At 40.8% G+C, this 27,950-nt stretch overlaps 2 protein-coding genes across 2 annotated transcripts in view; both read right to left on the minus strand.

Moving 5' to 3' along the window:
- Nucleotides 1–20,547, minus strand: part of si:dkey-151g10.3 (serine/threonine-protein kinase WNK2) — a 35,705-nt gene extending 15,158 nt beyond the window's left edge. The window contains exons 1-10 of the mRNA XM_023282229.3: nt 19,966–20,547; nt 12,331–13,469; nt 4,085–4,257; nt 3,169–3,389; nt 2,497–2,654; nt 2,247–2,335; nt 1,908–2,127; nt 1,344–1,659; nt 475–587; nt 156–356 (exon numbers count right to left, since the gene is read on the minus strand). Coding sequence (XP_023137997.1) covers nt 156–356; nt 475–587; nt 1,344–1,659; nt 1,908–2,127; nt 2,247–2,335; nt 2,497–2,654; nt 3,169–3,389; nt 4,085–4,257; nt 12,331–13,065 — 2,226 coding nt within the window. The 5' untranslated portion in view covers nt 13,066–13,469; nt 19,966–20,547. The remainder of the gene's footprint in view (nt 1–155; nt 357–474; nt 588–1,343; nt 1,660–1,907; nt 2,128–2,246; nt 2,336–2,496; nt 2,655–3,168; nt 3,390–4,084; nt 4,258–12,330; nt 13,470–19,965) is intronic.
- A 1,035-nt stretch (nt 20,548–21,582) lies between these two features.
- fam3a (FAM3 metabolism regulating signaling molecule A) lies at nt 21,583–27,876 on the minus strand. The gene is made up of 10 exons (XM_023282254.3): nt 27,580–27,876; nt 27,029–27,060; nt 26,846–26,950; nt 26,292–26,315; nt 26,071–26,194; nt 25,692–25,750; nt 25,540–25,590; nt 25,340–25,424; nt 24,745–24,871; nt 21,583–22,842 (listed from the first exon to the last, which is right to left on the minus strand). Exons 2-10 carry the CDS (start codon nt 27,039–27,041, stop codon nt 22,744–22,746), a joined length of 687 nt encoding a protein of 228 aa, XP_023138022.2. The 5' UTR covers nt 27,042–27,060; nt 27,580–27,876; the 3' UTR covers nt 21,583–22,743.
- Between the last annotated feature and the right edge of the window lie 74 nt (nt 27,877–27,950).

Consider the following 27,950-nt stretch of genomic DNA (forward strand, 5'->3'; position numbering starts at 1 on the left):
ATTATGAGGATGATTTGTGGTTGAGTAAATAGTTATTTGGCGGAAGATGTGACAGGGTAGTGGGACCATAGCTCTACATCAAACAATGTTAAATGTTGTAGCCCCAGTATACATATGGCTTTTGATTTCAATACAAATATTATCACCCCTTTCACCTGAAAATATTGTTGAGGTACACTTGGTGATACCTGTGGAACCACGGTAGCAGGTTGAAGAAATGTCTGGCCAACAGGTCCTCCTCCACTTTGGCCAATAGACATGCTGGACATACTAAGACTCTGACCAAGAGGCACATTTGGAACACTTCCACTCTCACCAATGGGAAGCATTTGAGGATGGACCAATGTTCCAGTGCTCTGCAGGGTAGAAAAATATTCTATGATCAATGTATTTTATCAATGATTTAAAAGATGAGTTAATTAATAGGTTTGCACCAATTGATTGGTACTGAGATGAAGCTAGATGTACAGATACCATAGGGGGGAGAGCAGTCTGGGAGTGGGTGTATGACTCCCCTTGCTGAGAGTATGACTGGCTTTGTCCACTTGCATATGATTCACAGCTGGCAGACCCAATGCTCTCACCTTCTGGTTGGAAGACAATTTTAAAAATAAGACAAAACATAAAAATGCAAACCACAAATACTTGTCCAAATCAGAATATTTACCTATTTTACGTTTGCTCATTTAAGCACTCATGACAGCTACTGTTTCATAAAGATAGTTTTTTTTTTCAAACTCCTGGTATATGAAACATAACACAGGACTTCAGACGAACTTTTTCACTGGTAGCACCAGTGGGATCAATTTTCTCATTTGGTCACAACTCCCACCTTGTCACAGGCAAAACACATCACTTGCTGAACATCTTCTTATCGAGAGACACTACAATGTACCGATGCTACCTAAATGCCCCACATTATAGGATGTGGTAGCTGCTGCTAAGTGGCTGCGATGCTCAGACAGGTGTACGACCACAAATTATTTTGAAAAGAGTTAAACTAGGGCGTTGTAATGTCATGATTGTCCCAAATGAAATCGAGTGATTTTTTTCTACATGTGGTCTTTTCTATTAGTAGCACATGTAGGTGTGTTCCACATTTCACAAGAAGACCGCATTTTTAAGCATAAATACCACAATACACCGAAGTCATAAAAGTACTGCTTTTCACCACTGTGGTTAATGCAGTAGCCGTCTGTGCCGACACCAATGCAGCTTAATGATCATGCCCTTGCACAATGCAGCCACTTGAAATTTTAACTCACACTCTAAAAAAAAATGTCAAAAATGCAGCCATTTTGTTCGCAGTCTGCAGCGCTATAACATGAAGGTCCACACTCTACCTGGCAGACTAAGGGCTGTCCCACTGAAAATATGTTGCTGCCTGACATGCTGGTCCACTTCAGGCAGCTCCTCAGACTCCTGCACTCCTCCTCCTTCCCCTCCTGTCTGTCCAGCTGCCCCTTGCCCCAGTGAGGATGGGAAAGACGGATGCGAAAAGGTGTAGGAGGTGAGGGTGGAGTCTCTTCGTTCTTCAAAGCCCTGCTGAAGGAGCTGCTGCTGTCGACGCTCCCTTGACTTTTTGATCAGATTTACTCGGTCCCGGATGGATTTTCCCACCACCTTGGCATCACTCTCGTGGAAGAAGCCTGACTTCACCTGTGATAACGGAGAGGGAAGGAGAGACAAGGAGAAAGTAATTAATTAATAGGTCGGTGTAGGCTGAGGAAACTTAAGTCAAAAGGAGGCATCCTCATGTGGCCGATAAATGAGCTAAGGGATTTTTCCTTCTAACCTTCATTCAAGCTTTAAAGCATCAAAGCCTTTCCTCAGTGTACCTCATACCATATCTGACATCTATGAACCCTCTCTCTACTCATCAGGCGTGAGTCATTCCCCTGTCTTACCATCTCTAGAGCCACTTCCTCAGCGCTATCATTCTCCAGGTCATAAGTGAATTCAATGGCCTCATTGTCCTTGTGCTTCCCCTTCAGTTTCTTGGGTTCTTCAACCCAAATCCGGAGAGCCAGACAGTCCTGGGTGCCTGTGTCCTCCTCTGCCAGCTCCACCCGAACCCCTGTGTCCTCCCCAAAGAATGCATGGTTCAGGAGGTCTCGGATGGCAAGTCTGTCAAGTGAGAAGCATAGGATGGTGAAACAGACACCAGGATGTTTAATGATCACCTAAAAAGTTAATATGCATAAGAGAGAGTACTTTGTTATGCTATGAATGCGATACCTCCTTACCTCTGACTTTTGTTCTGACGAATGCAGCCTTCAATGATCTCTTTAATCTCTGGGTCATTCACTTTTTCAAAGCTGGCTGGCTTGATACCCTGCAAAAAGAGGTGGAAAATGAATTGTATTTCAAGGGAAATTACGGAATAAGGTTTTTGGATAATGTACTTATTAAAAACATTTTCATCATGGAGCCAGATAGTTGAATCATACAAGAATCACAACAAATTTAGAATAATACTAAATCAAAGAGACTTACGCTTGTGACTTTGCGATAGATCTGAGCAGCATTTTGGCACTCAGAGTAGGGATATTCTGATGTAGCCATCTCCAGCATACACATCCCGAAGGCATATACATCCACAGACTCGTCATAGTGCTCCTCATACATCTCTGGAGCCATGAACTCCGGGGTTCCTGTTAAGATCAGACAGTAGTTCCATGTAAAAAAAAACAACCCGAAACGCTAAATACTACTTCACCACTGTCGCTGTTTACTATCTGTATTTGCAGTGATACAACATAGTCCACAGAGCACCCATGTCACAGGCTCAATGGAAGAATTAAAATTCAGTTGAAACTCTGATTACAATCTTCCTGGCAATTGCTCTTGCCCCCTGAGTTAAATTTTATTGAGTTAAATGTTTCTCACAGTGCACTGCTTAATTTAGCTCAGAGAGTCAATATCTCATCAGTATCTCGGTTTATGTTTAGTGCTCCCCACATGGATTTTTAGAGTGACTCTGTCAATAATAATCTATACTCCTACTGTAGGTAGCTAAGGTCCTCCATAAAAAGCAGTGCTTTTGAACTGTGCTGATGCCAGAGAAAAGTACATTTATAGGCCCTGACCCAGCAGACCTAGTTTGCTGTAGCTTCTATATGGTTTGGATTGTTTTTTAAAAGTAGTTGCTCTATAAATGTAGCCTACCTATAACACTCTTGGCAAAGGAGGTCCTCATAAGAGTGGCTAGTCCCAGGTCCCCTATCTTGACTGATCCTGTAGGGCCTGTTATGAAGATGTTGTCACATTTGAGGTCCCGGTGGACAATTGGTGGAGTCCTGGTGTGAAGGAAGTGAAGACCCTTCAAAATTTGCCTACACCAGCTCCTTAGGACCTTGGGTTTCATCACCTTAAAGCGCTTCAGGTAACTGTACAGAGAGAGCACATGCAGTTAAACTTAAAAGAACAGTATAATTAACCACTGACAGAAAGAACAAGAGAGACAAAATAATATAATTACATTTAAATTTCAACACATTGTGATTAAGGATCAAAGCACTTTACCCAAGTCAGATTATACTGTACATAACTGATTAGATTAACTGTCTTCCCCATAAGATAAAAACCATTTTCACATAATCATAGTCTCTACTAATCGCTGTTTGTTCTTCGATGTATGTACAGTATAGCTAAAAAAATCTCCCACCAGTACTCCTTGATCCATGACACCTTGATCCATGATATCTTGTTGTTTTTTGGTAAAATATTGAGGACCACCATCAAATATTTACAGCACAATGGAGGCATGAGTCATTAACTACAGGCCTAGCTTTACAACTGTGGGTCCTTTAGCTAAAACTATCACTGATTCATCACTCTAGTTGACTAAATTACATGTTCTATAATATTTCTGTCTAATGTGTTGTATTTTTTTTAAGTTTTTCAAATACTTTGTAACTATGTAACTACTTGCAATACAGATGTTGGTGTCATGACACTGCCAAGCCATACAGAGGAGATTATTATCATTTTTAATGTAATTTAGAGACATTGACAAAACTAGACACAATAATAGTGAGCTATCATTCAGTGAAAATAATATGTACAAGGAGGTTTTACTCACGTTTTGAGTGTCCCTGATGTCATGAGTTCAGTCACCAGTACAATGCACTTCTTTCCGCGAAGCACAGACTCCCAAGAATCATAGAAGCGTACGATGTTGGGGTGTTGGAGCCCTTTCAGCATCTCTGCCTCCTCCTTGAAGCGTTGCTGCTCTGCCTTGGTCAGCTTGCGGTCCTGAGATGAGAAATGCACACCATGTTATATGGAAGGAAAGTAACTTTCTTCCCTATAGTGACCCTTATGGAAATTTCAACACTGCAAACTGTGCTCCATTTGTTTCCATAAGTCAAGTGGTACACAGTTCTGGTAAAAGACCCAAACCCTCATGAGGCTACCTCATACTTCACACCCATGATCTGCAGTAACACCCACTGCCACTAGATGGTACTAGCAATATAGAGCTGAAGCAGTGCTAAGACAACACCCAAGCCTTAGCTTTATAAAACACATTTCTACTGCATCTGCCACACATCCCCAGTATGGCGGACAGAACGGACGCAGCAGAAATCCAATTCACTGGCACAAGCAGCATCCCACAGGAACAGACAGAGCCACTGACTAATCCCTCTGTTAAACACTGGCATGAAGGTTTTTTTATAAGACCTAAGTCTCATGTACGTTATCGAGTGAAAGTGTTCTCTTCTGTCATGAAAAAATAATAGAAGCTTACTATTACGTGTTTGCAAATTTGCTTATTTTTATGCATTCTTCTGTTTTCTTAAACCAGTCGTAAATTCATCAATAAGCATACATTTAATTCACACAAAAAAATCCAAATATCTTTCAATTCAAAGCCAATAGTAAATAATGTTTATGAAGATGTATATGATGTGATGATGACTTAATTTTAAGAGTTGGACATAATACTTTGACTAGAATCAAAGCATTTCACAGTGGAGGAAAATTTGGCTCGCTCCACTCAGTCAGTTTGTATTTTTAGACTTGTCAAAAGCAACTGTTGTTGTCTGTTATATCCATGTGTACAAAAAACAAAGCTTTTCAGGTCCATGCTTTTGTGACCTTTGTTGACCTTGTGACCTGATATTCAAGGGCGTTAAAAAAGTTTAATCAGAAAACTAACTTCAGAAGTTATTTGCCATGGATTTGTAGCTTTACAACATGCAACCTGTCACCATCACTGTAAAAGTAAATAATAAAAACAGAAAAAACAAAACTGTGTCTGACTTAACATCTCTACGGGAGTCGGATGGCAGCCGTTGTCGTGTCACAAACAGACCTCACTATAAATAGAAGTCATCATAACGCTGGCTTTCCACTGATCGATTCCATTGATGTTGAGCTTTTTGCACAAAGCCCATCAAAGGGGGCTGGGTTACTGCAGATATCTGAATCCAAACAAATAATGATGTAATGCAGTGTTCTGTTACTGCATTTGTTATATAGCTAAATTTGTCTACCTGTGCTAGCAGCCTCTGCTTCTTTTCCTTTCTATGTCTGTGTTTATTTTTTAGGGAACTTTTGGCTTCTGTTTCTATACTGGTTCAGTGTCCTTTTCTGGAAATACTCGTGAAGGGAATCTCTGCACTCCTCCCCTCTCAACAGGGATGTAGCATCAACAAAAGGGCTGCTCGTCATTGCACTATTATGGCAAAGAGTAAGTCGACCAGTCTAGGTCTTTCTTCGTTCCTTCATTCCATTAACACCAACCTCATAATGTTACTATGTGTAGGCATTCATATCCAAATACGTGCACCTAAATGCAGGTGTGTTCTCAGTGCAGCCTGTTCATACCTGTCTCCATGCCTACATGTGCCTTCTTTCCAGTGTGCTTGTTTCTGACATGGAGAACTGACTCTGTTTGACTGCCTGTGCCCTCAGTCTCACTCCTCATTTAGAGCATCACTCTACCTCAGTTTTTGGCACAGTGTGAGACAGAGAGTCCGCCTATGTGTCCCTGTCTGCTGCTTTCTCAGCGTCTATCGTGCCGCATCAGACAGCCTGAGGGTCAGTATGGGTCACAAAGAGTTCACATAGTGAGATGGCATTAACACACATTTACACCATTTACCACTGGAAACCAAATAACAAACTATCCACACAGCACAGGTACAGCACCTACAAAAACATCTCTACATAAAGGCTTTTCAAGTGTGTCATAAGCCACTTACAAATGCAACTGTTGCTATTTCGAAGGTTCAGTCACACTGATTTGCAAAAAAATTCAATGGAATGATACTCAATAAACTCATGACATTAACGGCAATAAGCTGAAATTGCATGCTACATTAGTCTTGCCTTGGTACAACAAAAATTCACCGAAACCGATTTGACAAACAAAATGGCAAACAGCCCTCATAGGAACAAAAATGTGACAGAATAGTCTTTCAACCCTCAGACAGATGAGGAAGAAAGTGAAGTAAGCCAACAGAAAATGAGGGAGCGAAAGGACAGGCGCACATGACAGAGAACTATTGTGGGTGGACTGGTGCTTCTTCCTCTAAGTCAGACGAATTGTTCTGCATTTCTGCTTACTAAATAAACACTCCAAGCACAAAGCAATGTTAAATAATAAATATCCAATTGTAAACGTACAAAAAAAAATGCAAAAAAAGAAAACTTAATTAGGGTAGTTGTGTGTATTTTGACACAGTTATTCAGATGACTCCCTTAGACTGTAAACAACACAGTTCCATGCTATATATGCACTTGATTCTTACTATGTAAAGCACAGCAGGCAGATAAAAGTCAACAATATTGAGAACAGTGTTTAACCATGTTGTTTTTAGTTCTATGAGTGTATTTTCCTTTCATGTGAACTATGTGAACCATGTCAAAGACTTTGCTCCATGGATGAAAAATTCTTCTGAAATGATTTTTTTTTCTTCTTACTGTCTTGCTGCTTTTAATGTTTATGTAAAGCACTTTGAATTACCTTGTGTTGAATTGTGCTATACAAATAAAATTGTCTTGTCTTACCTTGCCAGAATACTATTAAATATGAGGCAATTTCTGAAGATTATGATGCTCAATTTTTGCTGAGATTGTATCACAGATATGTTGATTCAGCTTTTTGACCCAGTAGCTTCACTAGATCAAACAGTGTAACAGTGACAGTCTCAACTGTTATTGTGACTCCATTTTTTTGGTTATATTTTGGAATGTTATTGTTAGTGTGTGCACAATATCATGCAATCCTGTTGTTAATTGGTACATCTAAGGCAGCAGTCTCAGTACTATAACTTAGTAAACATAGTAAGGCCTAAGACCTAGTTGTGTACCATGAGATTTTTTTGGGATCAGACATCTGGTAGAGCAGAAGGTCAAGCTGCAGGTTATTAAGTAGCCTCATAAAACACTGAGGTAAATGGACAGGATATGGCTTACAAGGCACATTTGGTAGGAGGTAAAAGACAGCTGGGGTCATGTGTGCCAAAGCATGTGAGCCCTAAAACATCTTTTGGCAAACACTGCATAAGTATCAGACATCATACAGGTTACATAAGATTAACTGGCTTCCCTGGTTACGGTCTTGTTTGAAAAAAGGTACAGCAGGAAAAACAGGGTTTGGGTGGATACTTGTACATTTATGAGATTGCATGCAGCGTGTGTTGTCTTGTAGTGTAGGAGTAAGCATGTACATGTTTGAAAATCCTAGGTGGCGGGTGGCTCGGATTAGATTACTGTAAGCTACAACAGCTCAGACTAACGAGATAGATTGCTGGAAAAGGGCTGCCCTGCACGCCAGATTAAAACTCCAGGCCAGTGGGCCAAGTTCACTAACCTCTACAAGTGCTGTTAGACAATACACTAACTAGCCATTCCTTTTAGATTATAATGAATTATTAGTTTAGTTATTATTTAGTTATTATTAGTAGTCAGTAGCAGCAGATATAAAACAAAAGCACAAATTATAAAACAAACTGGTTAAAACATGCCCATAAACAACCCTGCTATTCGTATTTTTTAAAAAAGCGTGCTACATGACTAATTAATATTAAATTATGACTCACAGAGCTCCCTTTTTTTGTCATTGGACTGCTTTTGATAATGATTACGTCACAACAGTTCTATTCTAAGTGCTTCTAATTTATTGATTTCTGATTAGGCCACACAGTTAATGCTAGTGCTATGTTAATGTCTTACCCGTCAATAGCAATAGAATCCCTGTTGCCAGTTAGGCTATGATGACTGTTGTGGAAGTATACACTCCCAGGGGCGCTTGCCAAATGTCATTGGTGTGGTTGAACTAGCCAGTTTGGTTGCATCAATTCCAATCAGGTCTAGTCAGTTCAGCTGTAGTCTATTTGATTTAGCCAACTAATTTTAGTCACCCATCAATAGTATGTCTTTGCTTTACCTGCCCTAACCTAGCTGGTCTTTCATAATCACAAACAACTAAGATAAGCCTCAGCTCCTCCCATTATTGTTAGTTAATCACACCAAACTACAGAATTATGACCAGAAAAACCTATGTAATACCAATCTTTTGTGCATGATACAGTTCACTAGAATACTTTGATCATAGTATGTATTGACTGGTCTTACCACATCAAGAGAGCAGTTTTTTACCTGACAAGAGAATCAGAGTGTGAAACAACCACAGATGATATCTCAGCATTGAATGGTAAGTGGTTATGTTATCATGATGTAATGGCTAAACTGGGAGTCTTGACAGCAACAAGGGGCCTTGATGCTGCTATACATGGGCAGTACACTAAGAAACATGGCACAGCAGCTTGAGAACACAACTACTTAAGCTGACATTTACCTGCAGACATAAATTCCATAGCATAGCAGGTTAAATCAGCAAATATTTTAAGTGGCACTCATTATAATGTCAAACTACAGTGCTACAGTTCTGAATGTTGCTCTCTTGTTGCTAGTCCTGTGAGTGTGGCGGGACAGAGCTGAGCTGGACCAGTCTGGGATGACTGGGTTGAACCAATCTGGTTTCTGCCGCCCGAGTTATGCTGTCTGTGCAGGGTTTTTGTTCCAGCCTGACAGGCACCCACTGTAATTAACTCCCTGGATCACTCTGCATGCTCACTCAAACAGACAAAAAAGTGATGGGGGAGAGAAGGGGGGAGGGAGGGAGAAAGGAAGAGAGAGAGAGGGTGACAGGCAGACACATATGGTGACATATGTTGACACAGACCGACAGGGAAGCAACAGCTCACACACAGAAATGTGAAGCATGAACAGGATGCAAACAAACACAGCCACTTAGTGTTATGCAAAGCAAAATATATGACTGAAGCAATAACAGGGGAGATATATAGCTCTGCCCTTTTAGGTGTGGAATTCTCAGGGAAAAGCACAGGAAAGAAGAGAGATGGTGTCCGCACTGTGAACTTTAATTACCCACTCTTTCAAGCTGCATTTGAACAGCTAATCCCCTGGCTTCCCTCTCTTTATGGACACAGGAGGAGAGGAGCATGGTGCTCCCAGGCTGCAGTTTCACAGGATAGTGAATAGCATCAAATCGTGCACAGGATAGTCATGTATAGGTTGTTTATCATCCTGTCCTGTCCAGTGCCTTCAAACTAGATGCCTTGCAGAGGCAGTTCATTGTGTTATTGCATTACAATAGCAGTAGCAAACATATTCTGCCACTGTTGGTGATTACCTGTGCTTTAAAAAAGAGGGAATTAGCATTGTTTGGATTTCAGAATTATAGCAGTGTCAAAAACTGGGTAAAACTGCTTCTCTTTCATCACAGGTTTATCCAAGAATATTATGACATTAACTGAGATACATCCATATGGAACTGTGCTATTAAATGGGATGGATGGATGGATGGATGGATGGATGGATAGACGGACAGACAGACAGACAGACAGACAGACAGACAGGCAGATAGATAGATAGATAGATAGATAGATAGATAGATAGATAGATAGATAGACAGACAGACAGACAGACAGACAGACAGACAGACAGACAGACAGGCAGACAGACAGATAGATAGATAGAGCACTTTATTGATCTTAAATGAAATTGTAGAGGACAAATTAATGTTTAAAATCTAGTTTATCAAGTCAACGCTATCATTACTATCACAGCAATAATTTTGGTCAGGACTGTCCATTCTGTCCAACGCCACATCTCACTGAAACCATGTACAAGTGTTGGTAAGGTGGAGTAAAAGGACAGATCATGTGCCCTGAGTGACTAGAACATTGCTCTGAATGTGGCGCTGGATCCATCTATAGGCGTGTGACCAGGCCACTGTGTACTGCCTGTGTGTATATACATTTTTGTGTGTGTTCATGCGTCTCCCTGCATGTGGTAACTTAGCATTAGCTACACGACTGCTCTCTGGGAGGGATGCCATGGTAATCCTCCGTTTGGCTCATCGTCTCCCCCTCTGTCTCTCTCTCTCCCACTCACCGTCACCTCCTGTGTCTCTCTCTTTTCTTTCTCACACTCTGCCTTTTTGTCATCTCCTAGCTGTTGCTCTGCTTGTCAGAATCTCAGTATGTTTTTCTCCAAGATCACTTGTCTGTTTATAATATGAAATCTAATTAGATAGTAAAATATGCATGGAGTGTTTTTAATTGTTTCTGTAATTTGTGACTAATATAGCCTCTTTAATAGCAAATTGCTGGTAAAAAAAATACTAGTTTGTCTCCATAGGATTCAATATGACCTGTTACATTTTGGGAGAAAGAATTCAGTATGACAAATTCATTATGGGTACAGCTTCAGCCTAATGTCTTCTCATTTTCAAATAATGCTTTACCAGCTCAGATTTGCTCACATTCATTAGCCAAGGCAAAAAATGCTTTTTCTGATTTAATGAAAGAAAGTTGTCAGGTGGCAAAATGTGTTCACAGTAACACTGTTATTGAAGGTGAAACGTGCTATCTTTGCAAGCTGAGTAGATCACTTGAAAAAAGACAGGTCAAGTTTTTAAGCAGGATTGAACAAGCGCTGTGTCAGTATGAAATATCAAGTAGCAGAGCTCAACTGCTGATGTGAAGCAGATTCACTAGGTGTTGGAGTAATACCAGAAAAGGTGATGGGGGCATACCTGCTGCTTGTTAGTCCAACAGACAGAGCCTGATCTCAAGGATTAGTCAAGGCTCTTGTTTTGGAATTAGCTCCAAACCAAACACATGACTGACTTTTCTCACACAAAGCCAGCAGTCAAATCAGATGGCTGACCATAACACAGCTCTCTATTGTGAGGCTAAGAATCAGAGGGACTCGTTTCTTCTCTCCTCCACAAGTCTGTCTCCCACCACATGTTGAATTCACGCTATACAACGTCTTCCATTTCTTCTCGGCATAACAAAATCTGGTTGGCTACAGTAATATTAAGACCCTGACAGTGCTCTCACATTAAACATTTTGCATATTTTATGTTTTCCGCCTACAACAATGTCAATGCATGACAAAGAGTTTCTTAAAGTAATATTTGCTGTTGTTACACCTGCATGCACACCTACAAAATCCATCCCATTCACGTGACTAGTTCCATTTGATAAGTCATTACATTATAGAACAGACAAGACTAGGCTGACTACTGAGGCCTCAGCTATACCCATAAGCAAGTTAAAACTAGCATACTGAGCAACATAATACTGACCAGATATTTCATAACATTAACTTTTCATTTTAAAATTTGTGACACACGCTGCTCACTTGATTAATGACAACATTAGCTTTTTTTTTAGTTGTCATAGCTTAAGAGAACATACATTTTCTAGACTCTTGAAAATGTGTACCGTCAATATCTGTGAGATTTTTAAAATCTACACTCACAATACAGTGACATTAATACAAAAAAAATAAAAAGCAATACATTCTATCATATAATTCATGAAAATGCATAAAATACTAATTCTAACAGGATACCTAACACAACAAGAAGACACACAGACAGCCTATGATTCTATTATTCAGAACAGTCCTAGACAAGGAAAAGCCTCGTCTTTCACTTTGTGCTGTCAATCAACCAAAAGTTATGTTCCTCCTTTTCACCTCGGTCTCCACTGAACTGCCATCACAGTATGAATAGCAAACAGATAATGTGCTGAGATTTCCAGATTGATATTCACCTCAAAAGAGCAATGCTGGGCTTAAAGCTCTCCTGAGCACACAAGTTGAAAATATGATTTGTTGATGTAAAGTACTTCCATTTACCTTTGAGGGATGTCTATACAGTCTTTAAGTGCATTGATTATTTTGTGTTTACTTCATCTTGCAGGAAATTGTCAGCTAATTCAGACTGTGCAATTATGGCTAAATGCTTTGTATCATCAAGAAAATTATTTGTCTTACCTGAAGTTCACACCAAGCCACCTCCACCCAAGTCTCAGTGTCCAGGCCTTTGTACACAGTCTTGAAGGCTCCCCTGCCCAGTTCAATGTCAAACTTCAGAAACCTGCCTCCAGGAGATGTGGCTACAGCCTTCATCTCTGCCTCCTCCTCCTGTTCACGGTCCCTCTCCTTCCCCCTTTGAGGAGGTGCAGATGAAGGAGCATCTTTTCCAAGCTCATGGCCTGAGTTTGGACAAGATGGGTCATGCCCCAAGGCTGCACAGGATGAAGCCCCCCCTTGCTGCTGGGCATTGCTCGTGAAGACTGAGTCTGGGGAGCGCAGCTCCAGGTGGGGGGCACTGTGGGGCGCTTCAGGGGCCACCTCAACCTCGTCATCCTCTTCACAAATCTCCACGCTTTTCCTGAAGAAGCGCTTTTCCCTTCTCAGTCGTTTCTGACCTGTATCGTCGGGTAAGGAGGGTGTGGAGAATGAAATTGGTCTGATTGTAGTCTCCTCACACTCCTGGGAGGCTTCTCCTCCTCCTCCTCCTCCTCCTCCTCTCCTGATTCCTCCATCCTCTCCTCCTGTCGCTCTCCCCTCCTGAGTCTGGGAGGAGGCGAAGTCCAAGGAGGTGCTGTGTGTTCTCTCCCTCTGTTGCTCAACCCGGCCCTCTCGCTCCGTGTCCTCCTCCTTCTGTCCATCAGGTTTCTCAGAAGAGTCTTCAGTGCCTGTGGGATCTCCTGGGTCAGTAGCCATTGAGAATGGCCTTTCCCACCCCTTCGAGACCTCCTCCTCCTCCAAACTCTTGCTGCTCTGTCAGTCCCCGTCTCTCTGTCTTTCTGTGGTTACCCACGCCCCCCTTCTAGTCTGTCAGGCCGTTCTTCCAGTGCTGCAGGTGAAGGCTGTCCTTGGACAACAGGCGACTCTCTCACAATTCTTGTCTTCCCTCTTCGTCTCTGTCACCTTTTCTTTGCTATTTTACAGTAGCACAGGAGGGGGAGACCACAACTGTTGAAGAATAGTTTCTGTCCTCACTTTCCCTCTCACCATTTCCTACATTTTCCTCAGAATCCACTTGTGCAGAGCTAATCAAAGAAAACCACACGTCTCTCTTGGCAGTGTTTTTTCTCAAACTGTTGTGTGAATATCCTCAAGTAAACCTGCAAGACAAAAACAAAACACTGCATTAATATTCACACACTTATGGAGAAAACCGTCATGTTGGCAGCCTCTAGAGAAGAGTGCAACTGGTCTATTGTTTACATTTGATTAGACAGGTTTAAATTCACCCTCACCCCCACCTCTATATGTGTCCATACCCATTTGAAGTCAGGTTGTTTTTGAAGATTTTGATACTTAGTGTAAAGGCTTGTCAGTGGTCTTTTTCCACAGCTGCTTGCCAAAGTGAGCTGAAGTAATTAATTCCATGATTCAAGCACTTGTTTCAAACAAAAGCACTTGCTTCTTTTCTACACTTAAACCAAGAGTCAAATGAATATCCAGTAAGCCTGGTCAAGAATTACACATGGCTTCATCAGTCATCAAGTACATGTTTATCAGTGTCTTGTGACTTAATTTGCTCTCAAAAGTTCCATTAGTCAACAGAAAGCATGCAGTTAGGAGTATGCAATCCCAGCCATTAAATATGGATGATGAACTATGGGCCAGTTGAGTGTGAATAATTCATACACAGAGGGATTGTTGAACTGTACAAGAGTGACTACCACACATCTGCAACAAAGGACTCATAAATATACACAACTATGATTATGAATATCATTGGTACAGGCATCAGCCAACAGTACTACTTATTGCATACCCCGTCAACCATTTAAGCAGGGTGATATGAGACAAAGTTAAGAGTTTTACACTGAACCTCAGTATACTTTTACAAGCAGAAGGTAAAACTGAACACAGCAAGTTTCCTCTGACATGGCAGTCTCCCTGTAATACTGTAACTCATTCACATTTTTCATTTGTGTGTATGTGTGTGTCAGTGTGTAAACACTAGCCGGCATATTTCTGATGGCATCTTCACTTCTCCTCTATCACTTCCCATCTGTGCCAAGGTATTGAATCTCCTCTGTCTTCTGACAGCTGATGATCTCTCAGTGACGGCATCAGAGCTGTTTCATTAAGATACTAGCCACACTGAAGTTACTCTGGAGACAGTATCTAAGAGACAAGGTTGAGCTACCAACAGATACAATAACGCCCAAAGTCACCATTTATGATTAAGCATCTGAACTCACGAGAAGAAAGCATACTAATGTGTACAAACAACAAAAGTAGCACAGAAAGAATGTGGCTGTTCTGAGTTTAATGGTGCAGTAAATGGAAAGTAAAAAGTGCATTCCAGGTAAGGGAAAAAAGTCACTTTGCGTATTAGTTTACAACTCAGTACATATTACTTTACAAGTAAGCACGTGAAACTTTCAAGGGCCTCTTTTTCAAGATGGTCCTGTCACACGCACCCAAACTGTCTAGGGTTACAGCACTTGTAAGTATGAAGATATCCACAAGGACCACACATGTGCCATTTGGTCTTGATCCCTGCAATGTTACAGCAGTAAGTCTAGACTTTTTCTTTAAATTGAACAAAGCCCATCATGGCCACTGTGGACTCAGAGGAGCTATTATCTCTTTTATAATACAGTCATTAACACTCACGTCAAGTCTATTGTGTCCCCAAGCTCAAAGCAAACGCATCTGACATGCAATGCTAGTAGCTGTCAGTCAAATTAAAACACAATACGCTGATATTAGGCCAACTGCTAAGAGGCTCCTCAAGAAAAAGAAAGAATTCCAGTTCACCAACATTCCCCAGACATACACGTGTTCTAAGAGACACACCATAATTAGCATTAAGCAAGTAGTCTGCTACAACACGTTAAGAAATCACTGGTTGCATGTGGGTGGACAAGATAGATGAAGGCATATATCATATTGCACTGTATGGATTTTGAATTGCAACGGTGATTATATATTGTTATGTAAGCAATTTTCTGTAAATTTGATTGAGAAATCATTTATTTTTTATTTTCATTTTGTATGCATGATAAATATTACGGAAGCATTTTATCATCAAAACAATCTGCTAATCATTTTCCATTTTAACAGCCACATCTTTTTATGGAATGCTCACCCAATCGGCATAGCCAAATGGAAAAGTTTATAGCAGAAGAACTGTAAGGTCAAAATGCATTTATGAGAGTTCATTTAAAAAGTAAGATCTTCCAGTTTCTGACAATGTGCTTGTTTAGCATATCGCTTATACACAACCTAAACTACATTATTTCAAAAATGGCTCAAAAGAGTATTTTTTGTCTTTGTATTTAATAAGTAAATATGAACAACAAGTACAACATGCTTTATGTCAGGAAAATTATTGGGTAAGGTTAGCCAACAAGGGTCAAACTGTAGCATACAGTGAGTCTAAAAAGGTAAAGGCTAACAGGATGTGGGGAACATAAAGGGGGAAAAACAACAGGCGATAAAGAGAGGGAAGTTGCCCTTTAAACAGGAGCTTATTCGCCCATGTCCCCAGGGCAAGGAGTTCCCATGAAAGCCACATACCGGACAGAGTTATCACAGTACATCAAACACGTTCAACCCCATCACTGTCTCTCACACCCACTCCGTCTCACTTCCAAACACACACATATAGACGCACCGATACAGATATCAGACACACACCAGCAAGTTAGAACAAACTTTGTTGTGTTTCACTCTTTCTTTATCCCTCTGTCCCTCTCACACTCTTCCTATCTTTCATACACAGAACAAAAACACACATCAAAAGCAAACTGTCACTCGCACCCGAACTGCACGTCCCCTTTCAATGAAAGAATGCCGAAAGGAATTTCCTGACACCAGCCAAATGACCAAGCAACTGCCCATGTGGGCAAGCGTGGTAAACCAAAGTTGAAGATAACAAAACCAAGGCTACAGCTGAAACTGTGACATCTCACTTCGGCAGCAAAACGACTCTAGTGTGTAGCGTACATCAAGTTCCCATGTCAGAATCAGTGTCTCTTCATTTTTCTATCTGTGCTTGAGTACATGAGAACTGAACATCTGACATGCTGCACTCTGCCTGCCCTCCAGGCTTCTATGAGGCTCCTGCATGGGAAGAACACCTGCAGCTGCCTAATCACTTTTGAAATGTGCAACAAAAATCAGAATGACATCTTTGCTTCATGAGTACCATAGATGTGGTTTCTATTCTAATCTCAAAACCCCTCAAAGGCTCAGTTTGTTTGCCCTTTTGGTTACACAAACACTCAGAAAATCCAAACACATGTCCAACACGGTTTGTAACTTTAGACACGACAAATGTACCGCAATCCTGTCGTGCTAACTTCATCAACTACTTCAAGGGGACGCACTCAATAATTCCTCAGACCAAACCGCTGCTGGAAAATTAAGCGGCCAGACAAAGGACGAGCCAGGGGGACTCTGTGTGTGAGCGCGCACAGACAGCTATGTTTTTGCAATTGAGGGGGACATGTGGATGAAAAGAGTGAATAAAAAGTGGCGAGGGGGACAGGAAGGGATTGCAGTTGGTGGGAGCAGGCGGACTGTAGAGTTTCAAACAGAGAGAAAGGGAAGGAGAGATGGAGCGAGGGGGGCCAGCAAGCAGAAGGGGTGGGAAAAATGTGAGTGTGAAAGAGAACAAGAGAGAGATAAAGGGGGATGGAGGGGTGGCACAGACAAAAAGGGGGCTGGGGGGGGGATTTTGCCTGATAAAATATGTGCCAATGTTTGTGTGAATGAAAGCAGTGACTATAGCTAAATTTATGCCCGAACAAAAGCAGCTACAGTTGTGCGTAGAGAGGGAGAGGGAGAGGGAGAGGGAGAGGGAGAGGGAGAGGAGAGGAGAGGAGAGGAGAGGAGAGGAGAGGAGAGGAGAGGAGAGGAGAGGAGAGGAGAGGAGAGGAGAGGAGAGGAGAGGAGAGGAGAGGAGAGGAGAGGAGAGGAGAGGAGAGGAGAGGAGAGGAGAGGAGAGGAGGTGTGCTTTTAGTGGTTGAAAAAGGCTGAAAACATGAGGTGATTACATTAGCATAGGAATAGTTTCCATTGGCATGTCCAGTGTCACAGCTAAACTGGGTGCTGAAGGCAGAGTGAGGGCAGGTTGAGGGTGTGTTTTGCTGTAAACCTAATAATATCCTCCGCTCTCACTAAAATCTAAAAAAAGAATAGGGATCAAAAGATGAACTGGTTAGCTGATTCATCTGGCAACACAACTGATCGGTTTTGTCAGTAATTTTTTCCCAATAACTACCAAATATCAACTCATTACAACTTCTTACACACTGTAAAAATGTACTTTTCTTTGTCTTTTATGAAAGTTACCACCACATGTTTTGGTTTTGGACTTTTGGTTGTACAGAAGAAGCAATATGATTGGCTATACATAGCTAATCAAAACAACTGTTGCTGTCCTTTTGTAAAAGATAAATTGCAAGCTTGCATTTGACTGTAAGCATCCCCACTCAGCACTCAGGTGTAATTCAGGGATGAAGTTATAATAGGATGAGATCAGTTGGTATGGACGCATTGTGGCCTTATCCTTCATCATCATTATCCCTTTGCTGATTGCTAGACTGAAAGAGCTAGGTTACACTGTACCAGGATGTCAGCAGAGTCACTTGGCTGGAAACTGAGAGAACTAAGAAAAAATTCGGCTGAATATACTGTAGGTGACTGAGTAATGGAATACTCTTTTCTGAAACTGACTTCAAACTTATATCTGACTTAAACGCCAAATTTTGCAAGCACAATTAATGTACCACTTCACTCTATCCAGTCTCTTTCCAGTTCAGTATTAGTCCCACAGAGATTTAAAGAGGAGATGGAGGCTGAGTGATGTGGGGAGACGGCACAGAGGCAGCACAAGGTCTGGCCAAAATTCAAATGGGCCCAATGTCAAGCAGCAACTATTCTGAAGATCACAGGTCTACATCTGAACCCTGCAGCTCAGCTGTTGACCACACTGGCAGATAAAAACAAAGACCACATTTATTCAGTGAGGCCATGATTAACAGGCATGACCACAGCCATACAGTTACACCAGGATACACTGCTGGAAGTGGCAGGTGTAAACCTTCAAAGGGCAGACTTTGTCTCCGTTGCTACAGCGCTGAAAAACAAGAGGTGGTCAGCCTCAAACTGCAATTGTTTGGCACAGTCACAATCAATTCCAATGTTTAGGTCAAGCACAATGCATTATACATAACAGGGGAAGAGAAAACACTACAAATTAAATTCAAAGTTAAAGTTTTAATGAATAAATCTTCAAAATAACCATGAAAAAAATTTAAAAGCTGTGTTTGCAAAAGAAAATACAGTTAACATTAAATTGACAACTCATCCTAATCAATGACTTGTTGAGCATGTTTCCCTGTGTGATGTTCTGAAATCCAATGAAAATACAAAATGCTGGCCACTAGAATCAAACACACAATGATTGTTCTCGTCCCATTAGGGAAACGCAAGGCTGAAAACACAACAAGGACTTTTGTCCAATCCAGGTCAAGCATGGGAGAGTAGAGTGTAGGTAGCACACACAGAGTACTGTTCACTGAGAGGGAGACAGGGAGAATATGGGTTATCTAACCCCCTTTTTTTGTTCTCTTTCATTCCCCTCAGCGAGCAGAACCATCCAATTCCAAAGGATTCCTATAATCCAGGTGAGAAAATGACTCCTTAATCAGCCAATGATGAATCAGGATTACATGTCACTGAAGTGGCTTACTACTGCTGGAGCTCATATCTCAACCACTGAGCCCCATTTACTTTTGCAAATGGTGAACTTTTCTGGATGATGAAGTGCTCAGGGAACAGCAAAGTGTTGAGTTCAGTAGTTTAGCATCTGTCAGCCTTTTTGGGAGAGAGAGGAGAGCATCCTCCCTAATGTTTTGAGTACACCACTACTGCTCTCAGTGGGATCAGATGCACTGATATACACCAATAAATGATCAGTGCAGGAGTTGAGGACGGGATGCTTAGCTTTATGCATAATTTATGGGTACCATATACAATCATTAAAATGCCAGCGACGCATTTCTGGTACAGATAAGAGACAGTAGCCTGGTGGCATGTAATTTTGTTACAATAATTTTTAATTAGTGGAGAAATTGCCTAAAGCAAAGTCTCCATGATGTGACCGGTTATGCAGCACTCCGAAGCAAAACGCAGTTCATGTATGGTATTTACAGGCTACACCATATACAACACAGTGATGCTGGATGTGCAGGCACCATGAATTACAGCTATTGGCTAGCTGGTAGCTCAGCTGACTTGAGAAACGCCATGCAAACCGAGAAAGACATAAAGTACTACAATCACCATACAGGGCAGGAGCACAGCGACTGAGACGACTGGCAACAACACAAATCAAAATCCCCCAAACCCTCCTGGACCTCGGTGCCCCTTTCATATCGTTCAAATGACGGGCTAAGTCTTGGCCACAGTCTGCACCTGACTTCAAACATCACAGTTCATTGTATCATTTGTCATAGTGGAGGCTAAATACCTAATAAGCGACTTCGAAGTGGCTAAAACAGACAGGATAAAATAACAACAACGTCTCACTGGGACCACAGAAAATTACTATGTGCACTGTGATTGAAAATAACAACAAACATCACTCACCCAAATGTAACATCGTAGCTCTTCAGTCCAGCGATATATGCATTTAAAAACGAGCTGCTGTGCCCAGTTAGCTAGCAAAAACTCACTGATCTGTATTATCTATTTACAAACGTTAGTGTTATTTACACGACATTTACACCGGGCTTTCTGCCTACAAAATTATTTTACACCCACTGAAAAAATACATTAAAAAACAAGCCTTTAGAAAAGAAGAAAAAATCCGCGGGTAGGTTTGTTTTTTTCCTCTCTCTTCTCTTTACATTTTATCGAGTCGCCGCGGCTTGAAAATCCCCACCGGAGCCGTCGAGCTTCGGTCTGTGACAGAGACGGGCAGAGAGAGCACTTGGTGTACGTGTTCCAATTCAGACGATGCTTTCCGTAGGTTTAAACAATTCCCCGCTCGCTGCTTCGGTTTGTCGGCTCCGAGTTGTGCGACCGGCCATTCATGTGTCTCCGGTTAACGGCGGTAACTTATGTACATAATTTACAACGTTCGACTCCAACGGCCTTCTGCAGGTTCTCGTGTGAGCCGAGCGCGCGCGCTGCCTGGCCGTTCTCACTTGCCGCGGGGCGCATCATCATCATCATGATCCAGGACGAACAACAGCAGATCACTCCGCCGCTAGGGGGCGACGCACTACATGTTTGTGTCCGCTGCTCGTTATGTGACTTTAATGCTGCCTTCACCGTCTCCTCGTAAACTTCGCCGTCGGGGCAGCAGCCGTTAAAGGTTTTTAGTTTTTGTGTCTAAGATCTTGAGGAAAAAAAGAAAGCTGAAAATGGAGTCATACAATACCCCCCCCCCCCCCCCCCCCAAAAAAAAGGTCTTAGTGGAGGTGCAAAACATCACATAGTACAGGTATTTTAAAAGATTATTTAAGTGTAATCCTAGAGTAAACGTACTTGGTTACTTTCCACTACTAGTGTATTTCTATAAGCATGTGTACGTGCATACAACTGTACTGTCTGCCAAATTTTATTTTTTGATTTGTTTTTCTTGTGAGGTGTGGAGACAATAAAAGCAAATTTCTGCCAATGTTAATACAGTATCTATTTACCACCTCCGATTAACCGATGCTGAATTCAACATTTGCTTCTGTAGCATTTTAATTGACATTGCATTTTTAAAGATAGCCTTTTTAAAAATAATATTAGATTAAATGTGAAAGTAGGCCTTGATAGTGACAGTAATAATCTTAACCATAAACTACATCATTACTTTATCTGATTTATTTACAGTGTGCTCATGTTCACTGTCTGCGTTTTAACATCACATGCTTGAAACTCAATTTTACGATTTGTCTGACAGCATTTGAAGGCACCATGACACATTTCAATGTAACGATGAAATAAATCGCATTTTAATTACGTTAGTCTGTTGATTCATTAAGTATCTCTGTTACATGTTATCATTTAATTCAGTGTCAAATCAGAAATTCTCTACATTCGGCCCCCAGATTTAATCCCAACCTGAGCATATGTCCAGTGAAGAAAATGCCTTGAGGAGGATGAACTGAGTAACCCCGGTGAGACTTGGGCTTTTGTCGCCCTCTGGTGAATTTCTTCAGGTATACCAAGATCGTTCATGATCCAAGCAAAAACAAAAACACCCACACAGATATTTAGACATTCGTTTTATTCATCAGTATTGTCACAATACAAACACAGACTTCAATGTTTCGTAGAAAAAAATCTTGACACTTGTGTAACACAAACAAATCTAGACAAAAGCAGCTAAAAAAAATGAACCTCTAACCATACAGAAAAAAGTAATATTTTCATGATTCTTTACATTTCCTACATATAAGGCCTGCAAGATTCCAAGTGAATACATTCAACGTAAAAAATTAAAGAAACATAACCACACATGTAGGTTGAAGCTTTAAAACAAAGCACTCAGAGGAGAGAAGCTCGCAGGCCTGAGACGACATTTAAACTGTTGGTGGTGTTTCAATAAAGTCACGCAAATAATCCTTTGTGTTTTCTGTTAAAGTATTAAAAATAAATATTTTTTTTTAAAAAGATAATGACAAAGCGCAGTTTTGTCTCAAGAAGTCTGTAAACGTGGAAAGCAACGACTGCTGTGCATCAAGGAAACAATGGCAGCGAACACTAGGAATAACAATATCACTCAAACATACATTACAGAATGAAAATATATTAAAGTATTCAAATATAAAACCTGTTCACAGACACGGTGCTTCGGACTAACTAGTAGAGTAGCTTAAAAGTTTCTCTTATGCTGGCATGGATTAGATTTCCCAGTGCCGTAATGTGAAACCGGTTAGCGACTTTTTCCTGCTTCCAAGAACACAGCACTGAAATATTCCTGTTGCTCAAGCACAAAATATTGACACTCTACAGGCAGTCTGGAAGAGAGGAAACATGTCCATTTCCTATAATGGCTGTGGAAGACCTACTCCAGCTGTGTTCATTCACTAGTCACTATTACACTTTGGTCACCAAGCATTAGTACTTTCAAGTTTCTCCGGACTTGACAGTTTTTTCTTATTTCTAAAACATCATTCCATCTCAAACATGGCTCACAAAGCTTAATTCACAAGTCCTTTACTACAAACTCCAGCAACTTTAAACATATCAAGTCAAGACAATCTTTGCATTCCTTCATGCCTCTGCCGTGAGAAGGAAAATAAGTTTTTTTACAGCCCATATCTTAAATGGTTTCAGTCATTTAGCAGCTCCTTGGCTTTCTAACAGTCATTCTGTCTCCCTGCTGTAGCTCCAGGTGTTATGCATGTGAGAGAGTACCGGGCAGAATTAGGCTTCCAGTGGCGGCCGCAGGGGAATACAGCCATCCATCTCCAGAGACTCGGGCCAGCCTTCATACTTGTTGCTGCTCTTACTGTTCTTCATACGCTAATGGGAACAACCACAAGAAAAGAGCATTTATTGTCAACAAAGCCGACTGGTTCTCATGGCTAATCATATACAGAGTGCACACCAGAAGCTTTTCCAAGCTTTATGTGATGATCCAGATTCTATGATGGCCTCTCTCTCCATGAACAACAGCTACAGCCAAGCAAATTGTATTATCCTGGTTTATTGGTCCACTTAGAGGTGGCACCAGTCGACGCTGTCCACTGACCAACATCTTGTTTTTTTACAAACATTTAACCTTTGGCTGTGCCTATTGAAATACACAGACAAATTAATGGCATTAACAGTTGGAAAATGAAGCATTTTTATTTTTATATATATGCAGATAGCATACTGTTATTCATATGCAATTAATTCCAGCTGTGCTCATCTTTTCTCTGGCTATGCAATCAGTGTGAGGAAATCTATTGTTGTACAACTAGGAGATAGTGAGGACCGAAATAACAGCTTAATTCTTACTACAATGGCTTTAAATATTGGGAGATCCATATCTCTGACCCACTGGAATGTCTGGTTAAGCTGAATTACTCTGCTTAAACACGTTAAACTGCAATTACTTCCAATTTTCTGGATAGCTGTTATCCAAATAAACACACTCCCTGGAATTTGCATCACATACAAATGATACCTAACACCATAACAAGCAGGGATTTAAAGATTTGCATAAAATCATGTCTAAGTCTATGTGAAAAAATAGACTTAGAAACTCAAACTGTCAGTAGTAAATGTAGGATTTGTGGTTCCAAACATTGAGCAATACAATTGAAAAAAACATACAAAAACAGGTGACAATTAAAACAACTACAGTTACCAGGGACTTTTAACATTATTTTAAGCAACATTCACGGTACATGAGGTAGTGTTAAAAACATGACCGTGACTGTTCTGGTATATGTGTAAAGTACAAGCAGCATGCTGACACCTGTGTGCATTTAATGTGGCTAATCAAACATCATGCCTAATTTGCTTTCCCAATGAGCTTAATCCCTGACATGGTGTGGTTGGTGCAGGGTACCAAACCATCTGTTTCAAATTTGCTTAATATTATTCTACAACTCCTTCCATTTGAAAGGCTCACACGTTTGCCAAAGAGACACAAATGGGTTTTTCTCTGTCTGGAACTACGGCATGGATTTTATTCGAGAGAATTATGTTTAAAAGGTTTTGCCACTTTGGGATCCAAATCATCCCCAAAGGGTGACTTTCATTATTATTGTATGATACAGAGAATGATGGTTCATGTTTGTGCTGTTTGCTTGTCAGCTTTCATCTGTTAGTACAAATGTTTGTACAGCAACTTGCCGTTGAGCCATTCAGTGTATAACCTTTGCAAAGTTAGACTGACAAACCAGATGTGAGCCTCAGTTTCACACTATCTGAGTGTGACTGTTTCCAAATTCAATTCAAGTTTGGAACCAATGACAGCTACCACAGTGTTGCAGAAGATTTGGATCTCGCAATAAGACAGCACTGTTTGTTTTTTGTCTGCAAATTATTCATTTTACCAACAATGCTCATCCCCCTGTATGCTAAAGTTCCACCAAAACAATTCCCCTGTCACTATTTTTGCAGGGCATCATTGCCACATCCTGGGCTGAGACAGGTAGACAGTGATAGGTTTAATGAAATTCAACCAAACCAGAGCATTTTTCCCCTATGGCAGTATGAATATGAGGTGCAGCAAACCATTCTACAGTGCTGTGGAGATAGATAGAAAATAACTAAAAGTGTTTCATAATGCCACTGAAAATAACAAATCTGATTCATATTTTTTGGTGAGTCATTTTGCATTATACTTAATACAACTACACGAGCAGGATATGTTCTACCAGAGACTATCACCTCACCCTCTTTTCAGCATTATTAGTATTAGTGACATACCTGCTCAAAGGGGCTCTTATTTTCAATACCCTTGGCTCCAACGAACACCCAGCTGTCTCTGAAGGCCAGTTCCTTCACTGCTGTGCTCCCGAGCTCCTCAAACAGTCGTCGAGACTCATCGTTCATTCTGCCGTCCAAACAATAATACAAGTCGATCAGTGTATCTCTAAGCAGGAAATTAATCTTTAGAATCTGGCCTAGAATGCATTTTTCCAAGTTAGGGAAACAACAGTGTAGCCTACTTGTTGAATGACAGAAGGTTACATTAAAAAGATTTTAAAAAGTAAGTTTAAACAGCCTGCAACTGCACTTTGTTGTCTTAGCGCTTGTTCTCTGCAATGGCAATAAAGTTGAATCTAATGTAATCTACTCATTGACTGACTGTTATACAAGTTGAGTTTACAATGTTGGCTGCATATTGGCTCTGCTGCTGTTTAGCTACTTAAAACACATGTACTGTATTCAACAAAATATTTGTGACACAATAACAACATAAAATATTATTAGGTTTAGCTGGCAATCTGTCTGTTAAAACTGCTTTGTATGCAAATAAAAAGTGAGGATTGCCAAAATGGAACAAATGGTGGATTCTTACTTTGTAGCTGCATCATCAAAAGAGGCCACGAACACTAGGGTACCCTCATGAAGCGGCCGTAGAAACTTCAGCAGGTCCGAAACATCTGAAAACGTACATCAAATGAGCTACGACTTGTGGTTGATGGGTTATTACTGCCAAGCTATATCTACCAACAGATGTGAAATTAATACTAAACATTAATGTCTGGTTCTCATTACCTCCTGCCCACATATCAAAGATTTTTGTCTCCAAGAGCTCGCCTGTCACCCCTGGAGCGAGGAAACATCCGTTAGATGTTAAAATACCACAATTGAAAGTTTAAAATGTAATAAAACACAGTCTGTCAATAGTTAAAGGATGACACTCTTACCATTTACTAAAGCTATGTTAAGTCCCCTGCCAACATTGTTCTTCACACTGCTCAACAACCTGGTAGACAAAATCACAAGCTTCAGACACACACAATAATTTACACACTTGTTCGCATCACCTGACATTTAACACAACACGTACAAAAGGGTCAAAGACTACAGACAAAACCAAAGAGATGAGGGGCCAACAGACTGAAACAATACTTGCATTCAACTCCCAAGACAGACTTGGAGGCCTGGTTATGAAAGCACAGAGGAAAAAAAAACAGAACAGAGTGTGAAACAGAAAGCAAACAAACAAACAAACAAACAAACAAAAAGCAGGGGAGACAAGGACCAGAGACAAAACGACAGGAAATGGTAAGCATTGTATCTCACATCTTATCCTCCAAACAGATTTTGGGGCCGATGACATTGGCAGCACCGGACACCAGGCGGAAAGCCAAATGCTTTGAGGGACAAGGGGCTGAAAGTCCACATTTATACTTTCGAGGCCGAGGTTCTAAAGAACATGATACATTAGTAAGGGGTGATAAGGAGGATGATAAAGATACAACATAATCAATCATAAACTTGTTGTATGATTTCCTGCTACTTACCAGGTGTTGGTTCCTCACTTGTACCTGAAAAAATAAAGAGGTTTCATATTAGAGAAACCTTATCTGCTGATTTCATTCACAGACATCCATTAAACATGCAATAAGTTCAAACTCCCACTTACTTATAACACACTTAAGACACTTTACACAAATATTTTTACAAACTCTGCATTTTGTACTTTGCATTCTGTTATTTCTATTTTACTACTAACATCTGTGTAATTGTGTATATTCCACTATCCTTTGTTTATGTATTGTATGAATTAATAAAGGAAATCTTATCACTTGCATGTGGGGTGCCTAGCTACAAATATCTCCTATCAATTAGTCTGTGTCTAGTTTCTAAAATGTCAAAAATGGTTGAAAATGGTGATTTTTCAGTGCCCATGGTGATTGCTCTCCAAGTGCTTGTGTTGCACGATTAACAACACACAAAAAAATATATATAATCACAATACCTCCACAGTCTAACATGTGACTAACTAGAACCATAAACTTTCACTCAAACTGTCATTAAACTAATTCAGTAATTGCAGCAGCACTACCTGTCTTACCGCTAAAGAAATTTCGCACTGAGGCACTTTCTCCTCCGAATAAGGCGCTCGCCAGCAGCCATGTGAGTCCCACCAAAAGCAAAACAGCCACGGCTCGCAGCGGGCCTGTCAGGGGAAACCAGCAGGTCAGGAAAAACTCACAAGACCAACAAGTTCCTACTGACAGAAACAATTCCCACATACCTGTTAACCTCATGATTCACCACCTGGCAGACCTGTACAGGGGGAAAAATGCAGCTATGTCAGGATGCTGTGGATTTCAGCCAAGTTACATATTTACAGAGCGTCTTTATTTTTGTCAATAACTTTATCCAATTTTCCAGTTATTTTGATAGAAGTAAATATAAAACAGAAAGGACAAGCAAAGAAAAAAGGGCAATACAAGAGTGTTTGTTTCAGGTTTTCAATTAAGACACTATTTTGCAGAAAGATAACTTTAAAACACTTGAGGGAAATGTGTAAGCATAATTGTGAGTAACACCATTAAAACATTGCCATCCAATTAATTAGAGGTCAAAACAGCTTATGTGACATTTTCACCAGAAACTTTACCTTCTGGTTTTTTGTTTTTTTTTTACAGTGGCCAAGCAAGATGGCACTGCAGAGATGACGTTTTAAGCTTATGACATGAACCAGAGTCACCGCAAAGACAAAGCAATGAAGAATAAGTCCAGAACAGCATTATTATTATTCGCATATATCTGCATTTAAACATAAGAAATGTCACGTCTTACCTACTTGGTCCACGTTTAAGGCGAGTATTGCCTCGTCTCGTCGCCTTTGCTGTGATGAAGCGGTCGGTAATGAGGAGCTGTTGCTCTTGTCACCCCGGACTTTTACTATTTATGTCGCTGTTTCCTCATTGAAGCGCTGCTAATAAAAACAAGCTTTCGGTAATTAGGCAGGCTGAAGTCAGTATACTCAGTCGAACTTTTATTACGGAGCTTTCGACAAGCATGGAAAAAATTATGTTAGGTTTATGTCATTTGTCTTCCGGAAATATATTTCCAGCCCAAACCAGTGAGCACGGAGTCTGCGCAGAGAGAACCACGTGACCAAGTTCAAGCGAGAGAGGAGCCAGGATCCTCCTAGTGGCGCTGACAGG

The sequence above is a fragment of the Amphiprion ocellaris genome, chromosome 8 (assembly GCF_022539595.1).
Source record: "Amphiprion ocellaris isolate individual 3 ecotype Okinawa chromosome 8, ASM2253959v1, whole genome shotgun sequence".
Taxonomy (NCBI): Eukaryota; Metazoa; Chordata; class Actinopteri; family Pomacentridae; genus Amphiprion; species Amphiprion ocellaris.